At 38.8% G+C, this 23,360-nt stretch overlaps 2 protein-coding genes across 2 annotated transcripts; both read left to right on the top strand.

Annotated features, from left to right (window-relative positions):
- Positions 1 to 34: 34 nt before the first annotated feature.
- LOC139952142 (protein LTV1 homolog) lies at positions 35 to 10,571 on the top strand. The gene is made up of 10 exons (XM_071951122.1): positions 35 to 158; positions 1,070 to 1,213; positions 2,064 to 2,237; positions 2,899 to 2,986; positions 4,140 to 4,263; positions 4,694 to 4,913; positions 5,730 to 5,863; positions 6,670 to 6,901; positions 7,874 to 8,077; positions 9,056 to 10,571. The coding sequence occupies exons 1-10, from the start codon at positions 156 to 158 to the stop codon at positions 9,167 to 9,169; spliced, it is 1,437 nt and encodes a 478-aa protein (XP_071807223.1). The 5' UTR covers positions 35 to 155; the 3' UTR covers positions 9,170 to 10,571.
- A 1,514-nt stretch (positions 10,572 to 12,085) lies between these two features.
- On the top strand, positions 12,086 to 21,552 carry LOC139952320 (aqualysin-1-like). The gene is made up of 9 exons (XM_071951421.1): positions 12,086 to 12,132; positions 12,800 to 12,924; positions 14,442 to 14,570; positions 15,566 to 15,695; positions 16,211 to 16,323; positions 17,197 to 17,338; positions 18,187 to 18,374; positions 18,849 to 19,017; positions 20,757 to 21,552. The coding sequence occupies exons 2-9, from the start codon at positions 12,814 to 12,816 to the stop codon at positions 20,894 to 20,896; spliced, it is 1,122 nt and encodes a 373-aa protein (XP_071807522.1). The 5' UTR covers positions 12,086 to 12,132; positions 12,800 to 12,813; the 3' UTR covers positions 20,897 to 21,552.
- The last annotated feature ends 1,808 nt before the right edge of the window (positions 21,553 to 23,360 follow it).

The following is a 23,360-nucleotide window of genomic DNA, read 5'->3' as shown; positions in this document are numbered from 1 at the left end:
AATGTCACGCATGCGTAGTTAAAGCACCACCATGTGTTCAGCAGTAATGATTCACTGAATGTTGACTGAGGATTTCGACATGTAAAAGCTGTGGAAAACGAGAAGATTTATACCTCCATTTATACTGTATTTTGTTACACAAAGAAGAAGTTAAAATGGTAAGGTGTTTATTATGACAAATTAATATATCTGACAGATATGTTAGTTAACTGAACTTTCAATATGGAGGGTGAAAAAAAGAAAAAGAGTTTGCTCCCCCCTCTTCTTCGAAATACAATTCTGTAAAACTTGCTTGTGACTAACTTAACTGTTTTGTGATTGTGTTGGCAGCCATGGAAGGGCGGGGGGGGGGGGGGGTTGGGGATTGGAACTGTGATATACTCGCCAATCCTAAACCCTACAGAACTGATGGGAAAAGTTTCCGTATGGCGCCACCACTTTTTCATTCGATATGAAATAATATAGTATCTAATTTACCTCAATGAGATATCCCTTTTTGTAAAAATGAGTGAAAAGGTGGTGGCGCCATACGGAAAGTTATCCAACTGATGTTTATTATGACATTATATTGCTGTGTAATTCTGTAATCCATACTGTACTGCTACTGTTTTGTTATCGCTGTAGTTTGCGTTATAATATCACGTACCGTTCTCTGTTCGGTATCCCCCCTACTGCCATATTTGCTGTATTTAATTGCATTACATTGCTGTGTACTTTTGTTGTGTTATTCTATAATTATTGGCATTTTCTATTGCGATTGTTGTAGCGGTATTTTATTGTTGAGAATTTTATAGTCTTTTGCCGTAAAAACCTGCGCAAATTTGTAACTTGTGCAGGTTTTTTACTTTGCGCTCAACATAAAAATATATATTTTCTAATTAAGAGTTCAGATTTAGCATTTGATTTTGAAACATGATTGTTACAGTTAATGTGTCTACATGTAGCTAGTAGGAGCATGTAGTTGTGACAATTGAAACTTTCGTCAGTTTTAATCATCAATCACCTGTTGAGTGCTATACACCAACAATTATTATTGTTATTTATCCTAATGTTTGTTATTTCTTTGCAGCCGGGAAGAAAGAAAAAGCCATTTATAGATCGCAAGAGTTCAGTGAGTTTTCATCTGGTTCATCGAAGTCAACGAGACCCTCTGCAGGCAGATGAAGACAGCTCGAAATTTGTCCTCTTGCAAAAGCAGAAGGCTAAAGAAAAGGTTTGAACACAAACTATCCAAAGTCACCTGACCCCCACCCCCCCACCCCCTTCCCCATACCCCCCTCTGTCTGATTAGTAGAAACTAATCCACTGTAGACGGGTATGCAAAATCATGTGTGGTGAATGGATACAGTGTTCAACCCTCCTACAGTCTGATTCTGTAAAATAATCCACTGTTTTGTTTGTAAATAATACTAACTTAGTTATCGTTCAGTCTGTTTTAACGTGATGATTTTACTTGTTCTTTGTGTTATTTTACTCTGTGCATTCCACTGTGTATTGTGGATAGAAATGACATAATACTACTTAAATATGCTTAATATTCAATACCAGTGCTGTACCCGCTGCCGAAACATAGAATTTGAACTGCCTATAGCTACCAGGCAATCTCAGTAGTCTAGTTGGTAAGACATTGCTCTAGAATTGCAAGGGTTGTGGGTTCAAACCCCATCCAAGTAATATGCCTGTGACTCGGGAAAGTTCTGAGTATACAAAGCTACCACACATCCGTATTCACAGATTTGTGGCGTGTGGTGGCGGAGCGGTTAAGAGCACTGGATTCAAGCTCTGGTGTTTGATCAGCAGAGTGTGGGGTTCGAATCCCAGTCGTGACACTTGCTACGCAAAATTGGGGAGGTAGTGCTTTCTGCTCTATCGGCCAGGCTTCGGACTGATGATACCCAAGCCGTATGGACTGTAAAAGGGGTAACCGTGTTTCAGCCCTAGGTGGCAACGGCCGGCCTCTGGAAAAAAAAAACAATTGTAGCCCGCACCTTGAAGTGGCCTTAGGGCGACTTGCAGATTTTTTTTTTTAATTAATAACAATCACTCTGAAATTATCTTAATAGGAAGAACTTGAGAAGCAGAAATCGCAGGAGAGGGAATTTGGAGTTTTCTACGATGATGATTATAACTACCTTCAGCATCTGAAGGATGTGAATCCAGCAGTTGTGTGGTCTGAGCCCACATCATCCTCAACTCAGCAACCAAAAGTGCCGGTTAATGTTCAGGTCCCTCCTCAGGTATGTCATCAACCCTAACTATCCAAAATCATCCAAAATCATAAAAAAAAAATCAAAATTTCTTTAAAAATCCTTAAAACTCTTACAAAATCTTCCTTACCCCTCCCAAATCACCCCACAGAAGTGTGTAAACACCTGCAATCGTGAACCCTCCTTTGTTCAACTCTTTGTGATAGCATTGACCGACATCTTTTATGAACCGGCGCTTGTGAAAGGCTATCATTGACTGAGAATCGTGCGCAGCGCCTACACGTGTGCGCATCAAAGATAGTGGTCAATGACGTCATTTGCAATCCATCTATTGGCCTAGGATTACCCTCCTTATAACAGGCCTGTGAAATCTGCTTTAAAGCGGATGTCTGCTTTTTAATTGATCAGGACAAACTTTTATTTGTTAAACCCCCCCCTCTTTTTCTCTTTCTTATATAAGCTTGGCAATAAGTATGGCAATAATAATGTACAACTACAATAATTTGAGAAACTCCTAATTACTGGATTAACGGGGCCCCAAATTGCACAGTGTAAATGCATGATGCCCGCTCACTTGACGCTACACGATCATCCTTACATCATAATTAGTGTTTCAGCTCTTTCTTTGAAGATCCACTCACAAACCTGTTGTAACTACATCCAGAGTAAAAAACGTCTTTGATCTTACTAGGTCTCCAAGCTTGGTCTTCCCTCTGATGTATTCCCCTCAGAGACTGAAGAGAAAGTTGGTCTACTCAACAAAGCAGCTCCTGTTTATGGTACGTAGCCTGTGTTATTATTTGTGTATAATATGATTCATGTAATGATACCAATGATGTCTGATGAGTGAACTTAATCACTGTAGCTTGCGCGGAAGTCTTCCGCGGCCTCTTTCAGCCTGTTAGTTTTACATCACAGTCCCAGTTAATTGACAGGGAGGGAAGTTTACCATACATCCCCAGTCGTGTTACTTAACAAAAAATGGGAACATGGCTTAAAGGCCTGTTTATAGTCGGTCACGGATGGTCGCGCGATTGTTGTGCGATGGAAACACAGTCTATAGGCCTCAGCTATGACTATAAACAGTGCTTTTTATGATCGCGCCTCAAGATTTCCATCGCGCAACGATAGCAACTGGCCTTGAGCCATGGCCTACGTGTTCTGTTCAACTCCAGGTCTGCAAGTTAATGTTAATTTCTCTCAATGTTTGCTTCAGTTGCTTTCGCTTCAAGGTTCCGCTTCTGTTATTTTACAGCACGGTCGCGCTAGGTTTACAGTGCAGAGCTGTTCCTATTAGAGACCTTTTAATTTACTGTGGCTGCACGGATGGTCACGGTAAGTTGACACTGACAGGGAGGGAGTTTACCTTACCTCCCCATTTGATTTAATTTGATTTCATTCTACAGAAAAAAGTTGTGGTACTTTAACAAAAGAAAGTCTAATGGGAGCATGGCTTAAAGGAACACGTTGCCTTGGATCGGACGAGTTGGTCTATAAAAAGCGTTTGAAACCGTTTGTTATGAAATGTATACGGTTAGAAAGATGTTTTTAAAGTAGAATATAATGATCCACACAAGTATCATTCAAAATTGCACGGTTTTCGTTTTATGTCGCGAACTATCACGGTCGGCCATTTATGGGAGTCAAAATTTTGACTCCCATAAATGGCCGACCGTGTTATTGGACGAGGTAAAAAGAAAACCACGCAATTTCGAGGCATATTTGTGTAGATCATTGTGTTCTACTTTTAAATCATCTTTCTAACCATATGCATTTTATAACAAACGGTCACAAAACGCTTTTCAAAGACCAACTCGACCGATCCAAGGCAACGTGTTCCTTTAAACCTGGGCCTACATGGTCTCCGTCAATGTTTGCTTTTGTTGTTAGAGTTTTCTCTTCAAGTTATTTCTTGTTTCTTTACCCTTCTAGGTCCGAGGCTTGATCTGGATCCAGATCTTGTGGCTGCCATGGATGAAGATTTTGATTTTGAAGACCCCGACAATGAGCTGGAAGATGATTTCATATTGATTGCTCAGGATGAGACAGATCACAGGTGGGCTTCATTCACACTTGGGTACTTTATAGTTTCCACCAAAGTATATAGAGGTAGGGGTCAAAACTGCCACTAGCCCGCTAGCCAGGGACTACCAGTTTTACAATCGGGCTACTAATTTTTCCAGTTTTACAGCCTGGAGGGCTTATGAGAAAAAATAAAACTTTCGGTGACCAATTTGTGCCATGACTCAAGATGAATGTATTTTTCGGGCTACCAAAATCTCATCAGGGCTTCTAAAAATTCTGGGTTACTAGCCCTACTGACTACTATAAAATTTTACTTAATTTCGCCCTGAAGGGAGGCAGCCAGCATAGGGCTTAGATTGCTAAGCTGGTTAGAGCGCCAACAGGTTAATACGGAGGTCCTTGGGTCATACCCTGCTTTAGTAAGTATTTCTTTTTTCATTCCTAAACCCTTTATTCTCCAGTAAACCTTCCGATGGTATAGGTGATGGAAGCGAGTCGGATGACGATGAGGACTATTTAACCGATGAGTTAGAAGATAGTGATGATGAAGGAAACCCAAACTACGACCAGAAAACGTACCTCTCTGAGGAAACCAAGACGCAATTCACCAATTATTCCATCACGTCATCCGTCATGAGGAGGAACGATGGATTGACTCTTCTGGACGACAGGTTTGAAAAGGTAACAAGAAGTCAAAAAGTTGGACCGTGTCTTGGTCGCGCGGATAAGATTAGATGGTGTTTCTGTTCAGCAGAGTGTGGGTTCAAGGACCGGTCGAGGCACTTGTGTCCTTAAGCAAGACACTTAACCATTATTGCTGCATCTTTCAAATGGGACATAAAGTCGTTGGTCCCATGTGTTGTGTAATGCACGTAAAAGAACCCAGTGCACTTATCAAAAAGAGAAGGGTGTTCCTGATTTTTTTATTGGTTGCATATTGCGCCACAGCTTCTTGTAAATCATTCTTGTCAGGAATTGTTTCATCTGAAATTCTTGTTGACTAAAATGGACTCAAAAACATTTTAACCCTTGGAAACAATTCATTCTTGAATTGTTTCTCGAATTTGTGAGGGGTGACAGGGGTCGAAATTGCCACTAGCCCGCTAGCCCGGGACTACCAGATTTACAGCCGGGCTACTGATTTTTCCAGTTTGATAGCCCGACGGGCTAGTGGAAAAACAATGCAAAAAATCATCATTACAAACAACAAAGAACTGTGCTATGGTGTATTGTAAAGTTTAAGCCGTGACTCGAGACATAATGCGTCTTTCGGGCTACCAAAATCTCATCAGGGCTACTAAAAATCATTGGTTACTAGCCCTGCTGACTACCATGAAAATACACTTAATTTCGACCCCTGGGTGATGTCGGGGAGTGAAAAGCGAGTCCACTTGCAAGGTTCCGGTCTGAGGTAGGATTAGAAATGGGATTTCCACAGAGGTTGAAGGCAGAGAAAGAAACCTCTGACCCAACCTTGTCCCCTTTGTTTGATTGTAGTTATACGAGCAGTACGATGACATGGAGATCGGAGCGTTAGATCACGACGACATCGACGGACATCGAGAGGTGGACGCAGAAAATGCTATCATGAAACAAGTTATGGACGAGTATATCGTTTCACAACAGAAGAGGTAAGTGGTGTTTGAAGATTTGCATGGTGAGGAAAAATAAATATAAGAAGTAACCGTAAACAACAAACTTGGAGCTACAACCGTGTGTAAAATCTCTGTTGGAAGAGTTCGCTTTTTCTCCAGAAGACGACCAGAGTGTGCTGTTCGAAACAACAAGACCTTATCGGCTCTTTTCGGAGCCTACACTCCTTCAAAAAGTGATTTTACATAATGGTTGTACTTTTAAGTGTACTATAACTTTTATCTTAGAGGAGGTAACTTGGAAAGGAAATATTGCCTTTCGGATTGAACACTTTTGTTATGAAATGAATATGGTTGAAATTATGTTTTGAAAGCAGACTGTATTGATTCACACAAACATCCCTCAAATATGCATTTTGCTTTGACTTTGTGAGCTAAGGAGGTCCGTAGTTTTGTTGTCCGGAGTTAAAAATTTGGTTCTACGAATTATTTCAGGGAAAAACCCGCCCAATCAGTTGAGAGTGAAAACCCAATCCGCATAGTGCCCTTCCTGATTTGAACCGGTGTCTTATAGGTGGAAGCCGAGGAAAGATGCCACTATGCCAACCGGACTGCTTGATTTACCCCCTTACGAATTAAGTTGACAGCACTCATACCCCCTCTTCCTTAACATTGGCGACTTTAGTCGACCAAGCTTACACCCACATATCTGTTAGGAAAAGGAGAGGGCAAAGACAAAAGGTTAACAGTTATTCCTTCTTGGTTCAGACCATGGGGTTGTATGGTCTGAAGGCGCCTTATCCACAGTTTCTTTTGTTTTTGTAACCCCCCCTTTCACATTTTAGTTCCCTTGCAGATATCCGAAGGGAAGGCAAGTTAGAGGATGGAAAGAAACAGTTGGGTGACTATGATGAGGGTGTTGATGACGACGATGATGAAGATGGAGACGAGACTGAAGATCGTGTCAAACTTACAGTCACAGAAACCAAGAAAGACGAACGATGGGACTGTGAATCAATCCTCAGTACCTACTCCACTCTCTACAACCATCCAACAACGATTAAAGAGCCTACAAAAGTAAGCCACTCCCCCTACTCCCTGCTGCTTAAATTTTGAAATGTCCAACCGCAACATTGACCACAGACCCTCCTTAAAGGCAGTGGACACTATTGGTAATTACTCAAAATAATTATTAGCATAAAACCATACTTGGTAACGAGTAATGGGGAGAGGTTGATAGTGTAAAACATTGTGAGAAACAGCTCCCTCTGAACGAATTTGATTTTGAAACCTCGGATTTAGAATTTAAGGTCTCGAAATCAAACATCTGAAAGCACACAACTTCGTGTGACAAGGGTGTTTTTTCTTTCATTATTATCTTGGAACTTCGATGACCGATTAAGCTCAAATTTTCACAGGTTTGTTATTTTATGTATAAGTTGAGATACACCAAGTGAGAAGACTGGTCTTTGACAATTACCAAAAGTGTCCAGTGTCTCTAGGTCACCCATCTCCCCTTCCCTGGGACCAGTTTCATGGAGCTGCTTAAAGGCACAGCGGCCGATTTCACGAAACGCTAGGATCAATCCTATCTCGAGTTAGGACGAGTAACCCGTCCTAACTTAGGATGGGTTCAATGCGTCCTACGTATTTGGATACAGAACTGAACCCGTCCTAAGTCCTAAGATGATTCCTAAGTTAGGAAGAGTTTGGTGAAAACGACGGCTGGACACCTTTGGTAATTGTCAAAGACCAATATTCTTACTTGGCGTATCCCATCATATGCATGAAAATTTTGACTCATTTGGTCATCAAAGTTGCAAGAATCCCGGTCATGCACCTGTGTCCTTGAGCAAAATGCTTCACCCAGGGGGTGCGTGCGAGGGGAGAGGTTGATATTATGTGTGAAAAAGCCTTAAGAATGTTATTGGGCCAATGACCAAGGCACTCATGTAAAGCGCATTGATACTGCTATTGTAAAAGGCGCTCTATAAGAACTTATTATTTTTTATTTACCTGATATCCTGTGCCATTTTGTTTGTCCCTCAGAAAAAATCCGGCATCCGACTTTCTCAGAAGACGGGAATGCCTCTCGATACCCTCCCAAGTCCTGGCCCCACAAAGAAACAGCAGGAGAGGGAGCTGCACGACGAGTTCACTCTACCGACCATCGCTCCTTCGAGACCCACAGACAGGAAAGAAACACCCGAGGAAAAGAAACTGAGGAAGCAAGCTGTTAAAGAAGACAGGAGGGTAAGATGAGTTTGGTTACCAGACTCGGAAGAGGAACTTGAGAAGTAGGAACGGTATAGACGATGTGACCTCTGGCGTCACACGAAAACCATAACATGATTCGCGCGCATACCGCCGGGCAAAACCTTTGTGTTTTGGCAGCCAGCTAGAAAGTGTACGCAATCTTACTGTGACTGCGCAACTCAGTGCCCGGCGAAACATGACGTATAGAGTGTTTTGTCAACAGAGTGCGGTTTGAATGTAAACATAGGTCACATCGTCTATAGCGTGCCGGATATGGGGCAGAGGGTATTGCCCCCCCCCCCCCAAAAAAAGGGTCTTATTTGTCCAGCTGTGCCATGCTTCTGGAGCTCTCTACCACTTTTCTTAGATCTTGTCTTTGTATTACAAATGTAAAATCTCTTCTCAACACGTATCTAACATCACAAGTTTTCAAGTACTAATTTTGTTGTGTATGTTCTCTTTTGTTTTGTTTTACTGCACCTTGAACACCCAGCAGGGTGTAGAGTGGGCATAACAAATCTTTATTGTTATTTTTACTAAAAAATAAAATGTTCTCAGACTTAAAGACACTATTTCCTTCTTGTAAAGAAGTACCTCTGTCCCCCCCCTTCCTCTCCAATTTTATTTTATTTTAAAATGTCCTTTATTGAGCACCAAATGAGGAATGGGGCTCCCTGAAACAAAAAAGTTTACCATTAGGGAGACTGCAAGTTTTTAGGGCTCAGTTGGTAGAGCGATGTACAAAAGCGGCAGGCTCAAATATTGTTCTGAAATTTCATGTGTTTTAATGTTCATACAGTACAAATTGCTCTCTGAAATACAATAAAAGTTGAGAAACTCATATTTAAAGTCCCCAGGTTCAATCTTTTCTGGCGGCCAGGTTCAATCTTTTCTCTGTTTTACACCCAATTATATCTTTCTGACAACTATGAGCTTTTTGTGATGATTTTGGATTTTGCTTTTTTTGTCATACAGTATCGACGGCTTGAGAAGAAGGCTAACAAGCAAGCATTCAAGGATGAAGAGAAGAAACAAGGCTTGGCGATGGTCCACCTCAAGAAGAACATGCAAGGCATCAGAATAGTCTGAAAGAAATTGTTAAAGGTCTGAGACTTTTGGTTTTCAAACTAAGATTAAAGGGCACTGGACACGTTTGGTAATTACTGAAAACATTTATCAGCATACAAAGTAAAACCGCCCAATTCCATTGAAACATTGGACACAATTAACTGAAAGTGCAGCACCTAAAATGGCAGGACCAATCCAACAGGCATCCCATTGTTTGAAAACATTGTTTACTTTAAAAGGTTCAAAGGACTTGTGTAGCACCTTTTGTATTTTAGAAACATCGTGTGCCTGCACAATAATTCTCCATCTTGATTGACACTTTTGGACTTTCAATTTTCAGCTTTCAGTTGTCTGTTATCAAAGTGGGTCGATAGAACTTTGAATGATTGGCATTGTTAAAGATCTTTAGGGTAAACATTGTTAATTTTTTGCCAGACCTGGAAACTTTCACCCTTATCAAAAACAGTTTCTTTGTTTTCAAAAAAGATTTGGTGTGAACTTTTGTGAAAGCATTTTAGAAAGTCAAAATGTAAATATGTATTTATAGATGGAAGGGAGTTGGTCATAAGTCAGCCATTTTGGATTCTATGTGAGACTCTTGTTAACCTTGGATCCAGTGCTGACTTTGGCTTAGTCTATGCTGGAACTACATGTAAGCAAAAATAAGCAAGATACCAGTCACAGACGGTACACGTTGCATGGCATTTTAGCTGGTGACCATATTGTGGAAAGCAGAATCATTTTGTGCTTAAAGCTACTTTTTGTGCAGGCCTCAGAATGAAGATACAATCGGCGTATTCGTTGAAGAAGGACGTAATACAAGGTTACCAGCCATCGATTTCACCAAACTCTTCCTAACTTAGGACTTACGACGATTTAAATTCCGTATCCAAAGCAGAGGACGCATTGAACCCATCCTAAGTTAGGACGGGTTACTCGTCCTAACTCGAGTTAGGATTAATCGTAGCGTTTCGTGAAATCGGCTGCAGGAAAGGGCGTAAGTAATTAATGTGCAAAATTGTCATTCAAGACAACTGAGTGTGAAAGTTTGATCAGTTTTCAGTCATTCATAAGTTCTCATAGGAAAGTTAAATTCTGCATGAGAATTGGGAACAAATCTCTTTGGAGTAATTCTAGCAACAAACATTTGTTTTTATCAGAAGCCATTTGATTGCTTACTGCCTTTTGTTACTGGAAAAATTATTCAGTATACCGTTCTTTCCTCCACGACGCAGTTATCCAGCTTGCAGCCTAGCAATCATGTGTAGCTTAGGCTGGTGCCTATTTATGTATGACTTTAATACCATTACCATAGTAATATTTTCACTTAAACAGGGATCCAAACATGTACTTCTTTCCTAGGATGAACTTTGTATGTAAAAAATAACAAAAATAATTGATCATGAAATAAACCATGAGGAAACTGACAAAAATCCTGTTTGGCTTGTGACTTTTATTTAAATGTTGAATTTGAGATATTCAGCAGAGTGTGGGTTCAAGTCCTGGTCGTTACACTTGTGCCTTTTAAGCATGACACTTTAAACTCTTATTTCTGGGTACTTGTAGAAGAACCCAGTGCACTTATCGAAAAGAGTAGGGGGCTCGTCCCGGTGTTCCTGGTTTGGTTGGCAGCATATCGTGCCACACTAACACCTTGAGCATGGTGCAATGTAAAAGGATTGGTCTCATACTTCAAAACGTGCTCCACAATGCCTTGCAGGAATACACTGAATGTTGGAGCGCTTTGGGCGTCACTAAGTCACGGATATGAATGCTATATAAGAAGCCACTTATATAATTTTCACACAAGCATCAAATTAGTTTCCCTGTTCAAAGCTGAAAAGTGTTTAGCCATCAATGTTTATCAGTGCCCTTGAGTGGCAAGTGTCATGAGTGTGTGGCATCTAGAATTCATTTCCTATCATTACAGAGGGTCAGTTTGTATCAGCTGTGGTAAGTCAAAAACAATTTCTTTTATTCTTGTCGTACAAATTACTTTCAAAGGCACTGGACGCTGTTGGTAATTGTCGAAAACCAGTATTCTCAACATATGCATAAAATGACCAACCTTTGAAAATTTGAACTCAACTGGTCGTCGAAGTTGGGAGATAATAATGGAAAAAAAAACACCCTTGTCGCACGGAGTTGTGTGCTTTCAGATGCTTGTTTTGAGGACCTCAAATTCTAAATCTGAGGTCTCGAAATCAAATTTGTGGAAAATTACTTCTTTCTCGAAAACTACGCTACTTCAGAGGGAGCTGTTTCTCTCAATGTTTTTAACTATCAACAGCTCTCCATTAATACTTATAACCAAGTAAGTTTTTATGCTAAAAATTATTTTGAGTAATTACCAATAGTGTCCACTGCCCTAAACTAAAACCTTCAAACCTACGAGCTACAGTGATCATGTTCACTTATGAAGCATCCTTGGTTTCAGAAATGTGAAATACAAATCTTGATAGGTTAATTTGACTTATCATACATTAAAGGAACATGTTGCCTTGGATCAGGCAAGTTTGGCCATTTCATGGAGCGTGGGGTTTGTTCGTGACATAAGGACGTAAGAGGAAAATTGTGCAATTTCGAGGCATGTTCGTGTGGATCAACTACTTTTAAATTATCTATCTAACCATATGCATTTCATAACAAACAGTTCCAAATGCTTTTCAAAGACAAACTCGCCCGATCCAAGGCAATGTGTCCCTTTAAATACATTCATTTTGCATTGTTTGTGTTGGTGTTGGTGGGGGGGGGGGGGGGGGGGGGTTTAAAAGACCATCATCAGTATAAGTTGTTTTGTTGAATGTAATCATTAATCTGTATTGAAGAGATAACAAGTACCCTTGAGTTTGGCTGTAAACTGACAGATAGAATGAGAACCTTACCATCTGCCCTGTGATGTAAACTTTTTATAATTAATGCCTTTTTCTCTGACAGGTTCACTCTCCAGTTTGCAGTAAGCGTTTGAGGTTGCTCAAGATTGAGTAAGTATATATTTTTAAATTCTATTTGTCTAAAATTTGTAAAATTCTGTATGGATAAAATGAAGACTTAAATACAGGAATCAAATTTGAAGGAAAATCCACAGGACAATTTTTTTTCTGATAACGCAACAATTTCTTTAGTACATTGCTCAAAATGTAGATCCAAGTTTTTGGGTGTGACATGGATCCCCACTCACTGTGAATGGAGATATATGTAATATTATAATTTACCTGTAGAAGTTTCAGCTTCATTAGTCATCAAGTTTTTGAGGGAATAGAGGTGAAAATCACAGATTTCAAGGGATTTGCGTAAATCAAGGATTTCCATAGAACAAACTTCAGATGTTATGCATTTTTACAAGTTATTGTTTAAAAAAAAATAATAGTAAGGCCTACCGTTTGGAGTTATGCAGTTATTTCTACATTATTTGATTCAATGCAATTCATTTCACTTTATTATCCCCAAAATTCATTTTGACCTTAACATCAAATTTTTCAAATGTGTAATGACAATAAATAAGTTTTACCATATTATACAGAACAAAAAACTCTACAAGTCACAATACTTCTCTATATAAAATATAAATGCTGGATGTACCGGTACATATATATACAAGATTGCTTTTTCCAAAATATTTTTACATTTCTAAATAATGGTTTCATGCAGCTGATCGAGTCAACATGTACATCATACTCATCTTGTCCCTGGCCGGCCTGGCAGCAGCTAACCTTTGCCCTATCTACACGCATCCAAAGGGTGGGGTTAAAGGTCAATACATCATCTCCCTTACGGTATGTAGTCTTGTCTTAAAGCCAGTGGACACTATTGGTAATTGTCAAAGACCAGTCTTCTCACTTGGTGTATCTCAACTAAGCATAAAATAACAAACCTGTGAAAATTCAGTTGTCGGAGTTGCGAGATAACTATGAAAGTCAAAAAACACCCTTGTCACACGAAGTTGTGTGCTTTCAGATGCTTGATTTCGAGACCTCAAATTCTAAACTTGAGGTCTCGAAATCAAATTCATGGAAAATTACTTAAAACTACGTCACTTAAGAGGGAGCCGTTACAATGTTTTATACTATCAACCTCTCCCCATTATTGTTACCAAATGAGGTTTTATGACGATAATTATTTTGAGTAATTACCCATAGTGTCCACTGCCTTTAAGGGTCACATAAGGCAATTTAAAGGCAACCAGTTTCAGGCAATCTCCAAGAAGAAAAGGCATGCAGATTTCAATGTTCACCTATTTTTCTGTGGGATCATAAGACAATGTTTGGAAAAAACTCGTGCTACCAAAGTGGTCCTCGGTTGCCTTCAAGTTGGCTGTAAAAGTTCCCTCGTGTGACAAGGCTCTTACATTTGACAATTGTAGGCTATAATTTGAATGTTGCAGATACATGTAGGTTGTCAATATTTAAAGGAACATTACATTATTGGGAAAGAAAAAAACTCATCTAAGATCACAGATTTACATAATTTACACGGCCTAAAGATGATGATAGTAGAAAACATCCCTTGAAATAGTTATCATCTGAATTAATTTCCCTTTTGGAGTTTATCGCTCAGTGAGCGTTTTATTCATTTAAAAAAAAATTGATGTCATGCAAAATGTGTAATGGGAGACTTTTGGGACGCTTGGTGGCAGCAGACTTTATAATACCCGGTAAACTCCATTGTTCTCGGTAATGTGCGCGTGCTCAGAACTACGTTAACAATGGAAATTTACCTGGTAAATCTGCCGCCACCAAGCGTTCCAAAGTCTCCCATTGACTTTTCACTATTTTCTCATGACCCAGATGGCCGATCGATCTCTAACTTGTACAGGTTTGTAAGTTTATGTATATGGTGGATTACATGAAGTGTTTACACTGCCAGCAACTGTTTTGTTAGCAAAAAGACAATTCCGTAATGTTCCTTTAGAGACACTGGACACTATTGAATTGTCAAAGACCAGGCTTCCCACTGGTCGTCGAAGTTGCGAGATAATAATGAAAGAAAAAAAAGCCTTGTCACACGAAGTTGTGTGCTTTTCAGTTGCTTGATTTCGAGACCTCAAATTCTAAACTTGAGGTCTCGAAATCAAATTCATGGAAAATTACATCTTTCTCGAAAACTTAGTCACTTCAGAGGGAGCCGTTACTCACAATGTTTTATAATATCAACCTCTCCCCATTACTCTTTACCAAGTGAGGTTTTATGAAGATACCAGTAAATTCGTGGAAAATTACTTCTTTCTGGAAAACTATGTTACTTTAGAGTGAGCCACCAAGTCCAGACTTTTTTGATGTTTTTCTGATGACAGGGCAATGGTTATGGAGTGGATGACTTTCTAGCCAACATGGCATCCGCTGGTATTACTGAGAAGAAAAAATACCGTGGTGCGGCCTTCAATGGATTTGTTGCAGACCTGAACGATAAACAGTTGGAACAAGTGAGTATTCTCTAGCGATGTACTTGAATGTAAATTGGGTAAACAAAGTTGTTTACTTACTGTTAAGAAGAAAATTAAAATCAGGTAATGAACCACTAAATGATTTGGGGTTGGACAGAGAACAATTTACTAGACCTGAATTTGAACCAACAAGACACTGGACACTATAAGAAATTGTCTAAGACTAGTCTTGTCACTTGCTGTATCTCAATATACATGTCCGACAGACTAGCACACGGCGTGCAGTACCCAGATGTCCGTTGCGTGTACGAGGATGATAAATTAATAGACTGTTACCATTTCGGATTGCACGACACTACATGCAGCACAGTAAAAGTGTTTGCAATCTGTGTTCGCGTCGTCCGTGGATTGTAGCATTCAGGTCTGTAACTTAATAATAATAGTACAGTATTTAGAAATGTTAGGGGTGTTATAAAACAAATATTGACTGCTTTTACTCGTGCAATGGTTCAAAACTATGACTCCCTCAGTGATCCCCGAAGCATTTTATTTTCCCTCGGTTTCGCCTCGGGAAAATAGAACGCTCCGGGGATCACCTCGGGAGTCATAGTTTTAACCATAGCACTCGAAACAGTCAATATTTGTATACTATCAACCTCTCCCCGTTCTTCGTTACCAAGTAAGGTTTATGCTAATAAATATTTTGAGTAATTACCAATAAGTGTCCACTGCCTTTAAAGGACACGAGTGTCAGACCATAGGTCGATTTCACAAGGACATTAGGACTAGTCCTAGGAGAAAAACTTAAGGCTAGTCTTAAGTTAGGACGAGTAATTTGTCCTTACTAGAGATAAGACGAGTCTGAACTCTTTGTAAAATCCACCCATGGACTTGAAATTCACACTCTGCTGCTGATAAGAAACAACAGCGGATAAGAGCACCAAACTCAAGCTGCGGTGTTTGTTAAACAGATTGTCATTATTATCATTATTATTATTATTATTATTATCACCATTGTTGTCTTTTTAATGTAGATTCGAGAGCAGCCAGACGTTGCTTTTGTCGAGGAGGATTCCATTGTCCAAGCCAAGTGGGTCGCGTCTTGGGGTCTGGACCGGGTCGATCAGAGGGAGCTACCCCTGAATGGAAAAAGTTCTTTCCAAGGTCAGAATTCAGACACACTTGTTTTATTCTACTCTCCGGGTGCTGGGTGTGTCTTTTTTTTCTACTATATTCTTTTCTCCAGGTTGCCCCTGGGAAATAATGGCCAGCCTTTCCATGATCCCTTTACCCCTGGTAAATCAAGACCTCTAATTCTAAAACAGAGGTCTCGAAATCAAATTCATGGAAAATTTCTTCTTTCTCGAAAACTATGGCACTTCAGAGGGAGTCGTATCTCACAATGTTTTATGGTACCAACCTCTCCCCATTACTCGTCACCAAGTAAGGTTTTATGCTAATAATTATTTTGAGTAATTACCAATAGTGGCCACTGCCTTTAACAGCTGCAGTGGTTCTCACCTACATGTAGAAAGTTTTTATGTACATGGGTAGATACAAAAATGAATATTAGTTATCCCCGAGGCATATTTAACATCTATTAAGTTTTTATGGTGATTAACTTTTTGAGTAGTTACCAATCTGACCCTTCAGTCAACATATTTTTTTTTTATTTACAGGAACTGGACAGGGTGTCCATGCATTCATCATTGATACAGGAATATATCCTAACAACAAGTTCTTCTCGGACCGTGCCTTTATTGCATATGATGCCGTCAAAGACAAATATGAGGTACTAGTAAATGTGTAGATGGCTTGGTCTTTGCGCTAAAAGGGAATGTATATGAATAGAAATAAAAACTTTTGGTTAAAGCCTACAGCAGCTTTCGATATTATAAAGCTCTTTTAGAAACATTTCACTTTGAAGTATTGTGCTTATGTAAAAAAAAATAATAAAAAAATAAGTTTTTATGCCCTAAAATTTAAATTAGAGAAGGTTTTTCGGATTGTGTGTTCCTATTAAAGCCATCGGACACTTTCGTTAAACAGTATTGTCCAAGGCCCACACTTTGTGTATCCCAACTTATATATAAAATAACAAACCTGTAAAAACTTAGACTCAATCGGTCATCGGAGTCGGGAGAAAATAACAAAAAAACCCATCCTTGTTTCCGCATGTTTCTCCGTGTCATGACATGTGTTTAAAATAAATCTGAATTCTCGATATCGAGAATTGATATTGTTTTAATGTTTTCTCAAAAAGAAAAGCATTTCATAGAACAATATTTCAAGAGAAGTCTTTCACCATTACCTTCTGTAAACCCTGTAAGTTTTTTGTAAATCTGTGAACTTCAAAAAAAATTCTGTGCCGAAAGTGTCCAATGGCTTTAATGAGTACTATTCTTCTGTGAGTGGACAAATTCACTTTGATTTATTCAGCTATATCTCATAATTGCGACCACCTTTTGAAATAAATTGGAAGGGGATAACCCCAGTTCAAATCCAGGAGCGGGCGGCAACATGATCAGAAAAATGTAGCACTCACCTTGAAGTGGCCCTCCAGCCTTGTGAATTTGGTAATATCTCATTTATAAATTCTTAAAAAAACAAAAACCCAGCACCTTTGGTAAAACTTTTGCTGTTCCTTTTTTGTTTCAATTCTTAGGGCTTGGATTGCAATGGACATGGTACGCATTGTGCTGGTACCATCGGGGGTGAGGTGTTTGGTATTGCGAAACAGGCGACCCTGTTTGGTGTAAAGGTTCTAAACTGTGGAGGGGCTGGATTTACATCAGATGTCATCGATGGTAAATAACAGTTAAATGTACTGCCAACGGGTCCTTGTTTACTATTTACTCTGAAGTAAGCTAAAGTAGTAGTCCCAGCCAATTTTCTATACCTTCCGCCCGGGTAGTAGTTAAAAAGCAGGACAGTTCGATCTTTTCAGAACTGAGAAGTCTCCCGAACATGCGAGAAATCTACTCCGCGGTAGTAGAATAAAGCAAGACAGTTCTCTAAGAACAAACTTTACCTTGCAAGTAGATACACACATGGTGTTACTGCAAACCAAATATTAATTGATACCTCACCATATGCAATGCCTCAAATCCTTTACATGCACAACAGGAAGCAATGTATCACTTGGCTCAAAGCCAGCAGATCAGTCTATTTATTGTCCATACTTCGGGATGTCGGGAAGTTTTTTTCATACCTCTTCAACAAATATGTTTCTTCTGTCTTTTATCCCAGGGAAAGACAGTGGACACTATTGGTAATTGTCAAAGACCAGTCTTCTCACTTGGTGTATCTCAACATATACACAAAATAACAAACCTGTGAAAATTTGAACTCAATTGATTGTCGAAGTTGCGAGATAATAATGCAAGAAAAAACACCCTTGTCACAGAAAGTTGTGTGCTTTCAGATGCTTGATTTCGGGACCTCAAAATTTATTTCTGAGGTCTCGAAACCAAATTCAAATATATGAGCCGTTTCTCACATTGTTTTATACTATCAACAGCACTCCATTGCTTGTTACCAAGTATGTTATGCTAAGAATTAGCATAACAATTTTGCGTAATTACCAATAGTGACCAGTGCCTTTAAGCACATTCCTGGCAAATATTTTGAATATTATTATCGGTCTTCATTTTAGGAATGGACTTTGTCGCAGCTCAGACCGATCATCGACCAGCCGTGGCCTCCATGTCTCTAGGAGGTGGGGGATCTACTGCCATGGATGAAGCGGTCAAGAGACTCGTTGACGCTGATGTGACTGTTTCTGTTGCTGCTGGTAACGAGTATGGCGATGCATGCAATGGATCACCAGCAAGATCAAAAGAGGTGACTATAATGTGGCAGGCCTGATACTTTGCCTCCATGCCTTCGGGGCCCAATTTCTGATTGGGTTTGGATTGGGTTCGAGTCCAGGTCGTGACACTTGTGTCCTTAGGATTTGGGTACTTTTTATAACACAAAACACAATGTCCACAGATTTACATTAAACTTACACCGTTTGAAGATAATGATAGTAGAAAGCGTACCTTAAAATATTACTTGCTGAGGTGGTGTAGTTTTTGAGAAATGAGTAAAACAATGTCATGAAAATACGTTGTTACATGCTAAAATAAAAGCACCTCAGCAAGTAATATTTTCAACTTTTGTTTGCTTATCCTGAAAATCACATCCTGGAAATTTGCTTGGTAATCCTGCTTTTATCAAGGCACAAATTTCATGCTAAGCAAATTTGTGTGCTTAGCACCTCTATTGCAAAGCTTCAAACATCACTTATTATTACTTCTGTTTCATCATCATCAGGCCATCACTGTCGGCGCTACTGATATCGAAGACGAGAGAGCAGCTTTCTCAAACTATGGTTCCTGCGTAGACATCTTTGCTCCCGGTGTTGACATCCCTAGTTTGTGGCTGGGCGATTATGACGTTAACATAATTAGTGGTACATCCATGGCCTGTCCACACGTTACTGGTAGGTACAAACTCTTTCAAGTATTGTTTGAAGCTTTGCATGGAGTGGATAAATAGAAAAAAACTATAAATAAATAGTAAACTTGCAAGTACAACCTCCTGAAGATGAGCAGAGTATAGACAATATGACCTCTGACGTCACTCGAAAACCATAACATTATTCGGGCAAAACCTTTGTGTTTTGGCAGCCAGCTAGAAAGTGTATGCAATCTTACCATGACTACGCGTCTGTTTGCCTGGCGAAACATGACGTATACAGTGTTTTGTCAACAGAGGGCGGTGTGAATGTAAACATAGGTCACATCATCTATAGGCTTACTGTTAGATACGTTGAGACCACACTGGCTCTTTTCAGAGCCAACTCTCACACTAAGAGATGTACACATGGTTGTACCCGCAAGTTTACTATTTATTTATAGTTTCTTCCTAAACTCTTCTAAATTAAAAAATAATACCCTGCAGGTATTAAAGTGATGCATAGTTTTTGAGCTGAGAACATATTTATGTCTTAAGTAGGTAAGGTTTGCGGTTACACCATGTAAGAAATCTGTTGTGAGTAGTGGTAGGGTGGTAGAAGAGCCGGTTTCTGCTCAATGTTTAGATCACTGTGCTTTGACCGTCTTCTTGAAAATACATTATCGTTTTGTCGCTTCCTGACTGTATTTTATTAAGGGAATAAAAGGGTAGTGACGAGTTCTTCAACGTACGTTTAAAGCCGGCAGGGTCGGCGGCCGTGTGATGAGGGCCTTTATCGCACAGTAACAACCCTGCAAGGTTTTAAACGGACGTTGAAGACCGAGTCACTACTCTTTTATTCCCATCCATAAATGCCCTTTTGTTGAAAAACGTAAACAAATACAGTTATAGACACTTTAACAATTGAAAATTCGAGGTTTAGAAATATTTTTTTCAAAAACTTTGTGAATAATAACTCTGTTCGAGGCGCGTGGGTTGTGTGTACGCGCGGGAGCTTAGATTACGCACTGATAGCTATGATTTATGCGTTCCGCGTGATAATCTTGCGCGCCCCACACGCGTAAGCCAGCTCCAGTGTGCATTAACAAAAGTTTATGCACACCCACGTGACACGCTCTCCACCAATAGTAGAGAAAACTGTCTGGGGTATTTATGAATAATTGTTTGTATGAAATTGAAGTAAGTAAACTTAATCGGTAGTCACTCTCAAAACTAATGGCAATTAAAAAAGCTTACTTGGTTAGAACTACAGCAGCATTCTTTAAAGCTGTTTGAGAATCATTTCGCTTTGAAGTATTGTTCCTGTTGAAAAATATACAATCTTTTAACCCCATAAATTTGAATCTGAGAAGCATTACTGTCAGTAATTTTTCTCAGATTGTGTAGTCCTATTGAAGATTATTCTTCCTGCATGGACATGTTCGCTCTGTATTTTTGGCGATATCTCAAAAACGTGAACATCTTGTCAAATGAAAATTTCCATGTTAGTTTTATTGTAAACATTTACAAAACCAAAGGCATATTTCAGCTTAAAGGGACACGTTGCCTTGGATCGGCGAGTTGGTCTTTGAAAAGAGTTGAAACCGTTTGTTATGAAATACATACGTTTGGTAGATATGGTTTCAAATGCTTTTCAAAGACCAACACGACCGATCCAAGGCAACGTGTTCCTTAAAAACCCCTTTCGATTGTTACAAACATGAAACTGCAGATTTAGAACCTTACAGCACTGAGGCAATGATATCTTTTTTTCTTACACATAAGGTGGAGCAGTGTTAGCCGTCGGCAATGAGCCCAAGCTGAAATCCACTGATGTGAAAGCCAAAGTACTGAAGAACGCAACCCCAGGAGTCGTCAAGAATCCCGGCCCAGATTCGCCCAATCTCATGCTTTACATTCCCTGAAGAAATAACGGGTCCATCGCTGACATCTTCCAACTTCAACAGGAAGGTACAGCTTAACTTAAAGGCAGTGGACACTGTTGGTAATTGTCAAAGACTAGCCTTCACAGTTAGTGTATCTCAACATATGCATAAAATGACAAACCTGTGAAAATTTCGATGACCGATTGAGCTCAAATTCTAACGGGTTTGTTATTTTATGCATACTATGTTGAGATACAGCAAGTGAGAAGACTGGTCTTTGACAATCACCAAATGTGTCCAGTGTCTTTAACCTCAACACATGCACTGGTGATGGGTACTACTAAATATGTCATTTGCGAGTTAGATTTTGAGAAACTACGACTTTCTTTGTCACAAGTGACAACTTCAATTTGAGAATCTTAAACTAAGACAGGTACTACATGTATTGTGAGAAGTTCATTTTCTTCTCTCTGTTTAAACATTGGAAGTGATTATCTCCCCCAGTGCTTCCAGAAATCAAAAAAGATTGTACTGAGATTAATTTGTTTTTAACATAATTTTTGTTTGTGCCAAAGAATTTTTCTAGTCACAATTCAGAATTAGAATTGTCATGTTTTGTTCTATGTATAAGGAAATAGCTATTTGGAGTCTACTAATTGATGTTTACTTATTCCTCAATCAGTGTCAATTAAAACATAAATCAGTCTCATCACAGGCTATTAAAGACTTCTTATTTGAGTCTGGTCTGGATCCCTGCCCTTACTGCAAGAATAAGAACAGGTGTTGGCTTTATATGTATATATATATACCTTGGATTTAACTGTGCATCTCCAGAAAAGTCCAGCATTTTCTTCAAATGCCCGCCAATATTTAAAAAATCAAAAGAGGTAAGTCCAGGCATTCTATGCAATTTTGGCCAAACATTGAAAAAATCCAAGGGCGATTTATCAAATTTTGGCAAAATTTTGGACCAACAAAGTTGAAAAAATCACAAGGGCCTTTTATCAAACTTGTGCAAAAAAAAAAAACACAAGGGATAAGTCAAGGCGTTTTATTATTTGTTTTGGCCAAAAATGGGGGAAAATCACAAGGGTTAATTAAGTCCAGCAATTTCATCAATTTTAGGTAAAAAAATATAGCCTTGTGAATTTATCAAATTTTGCACAAAAATGTACGAGGCTATTTGCTTGTGAATTTATCAAATTTTGCACATACAAAAAAAGGCTATAGCCTTGTACATTTCTCTGCAAAATTTGATAAATTCACAAGCAAATAGCCTTGTACATTTTTGTACAAATGTTGATCAATTCACAAGGCTATAGCCTTTTACATTTTTTTACAAAATGTGATAAATTCACAAGGCTATAGCTTTGTACATTTTTGTACAAAATTTGATAAATTCACAAGGCTATAGCCTTATACATTTTTGTGCAAATGTTGATCAATTCACAAGGCCTTGTACATTTTTGTACAAAATTTGATCAATTCACAAGCCTTATACTTTTTTGAGCAAAATTTGATAAATTCACAAGGCTATAGCCTTATACATTTTTGTGCAAATGTTGATCAATTCACAAGGCTATAGCCTTGTAAATTTTTGTACAAATGTTGATCAATTCACAAGGCTATATAGCCTTGTACATTTTTGTGCAAAATTTGATAAATTCACAAGGCTTTAGCCTTGTACATTTTTGTGCAATCGTTGATAAATTCACATTGTACATTTTTGTACGAAATTTGATAAATTCACAAGGCTATAGCCTTGTACATTTTTGTACAAAATTTGATAAATTCACAAGGCTATAGCCTTGTACATTTTTGTACAAATATTGATAAATTCACAAGGTACATTTTTGTACAAAATTTGATAAATTCACAAGGCTATAGCCTTGTACATTTTTGTGCAAATGTTGATCAATTCACAAGGCTATAGCCTTGTACATTTTTGTGCAAAATTTAATAAATTCACAAGGCAAATGTGGATAAATTCACAAGGCTATAGCCTTATACATTTTTGTGCAAATGTTGATCAATTCACAAGGCTATAGCCTTGTACATTTTTGTACAAAATTTGATAAATTCACAAGGCTATAGCCTTGTACATTTTTGTACAAAAGTTGATAAATTCACAAGGTACATTTTTGTACAAAATTTGATGAATTCACAAGGCTATAGCCTTATACATTTTTGTGCAAATGTTGATAAATTCACAAGGCAAATGTGGATCAATTCACAAGGCTATAGCCTTGTACATTTTTGTACAAAATTTGATAAATTCACAAGGCAAATGTGGATCAATTCACAAGGCTATAGCCTTGTACATTTTTGTGCAAAATTTGATAAATTCACAAGGCTATAGCCTTGTACATTTTTGTGCAAATGTGGATACATTTTGTGTACAAAATTGGATAAATTCACAAGGCTATAGCCTTGTACATTTTTGTACAAAATTTGATCAATTCACAAGGCTATAGCCTTGTACATTTTTGTGCAAATGTGGATA

Source organism: Asterias amurensis, chromosome 20 (assembly GCF_032118995.1).
Source record: "Asterias amurensis chromosome 20, ASM3211899v1".
Lineage (NCBI taxonomy): Eukaryota > Metazoa > Echinodermata > Asteroidea > Forcipulatida > Asteriidae > Asterias > Asterias amurensis.
The sequence above is the reverse complement of the archived record's forward strand: the minus strand, read 5'-3'. Positions and strand labels throughout refer to the sequence as shown.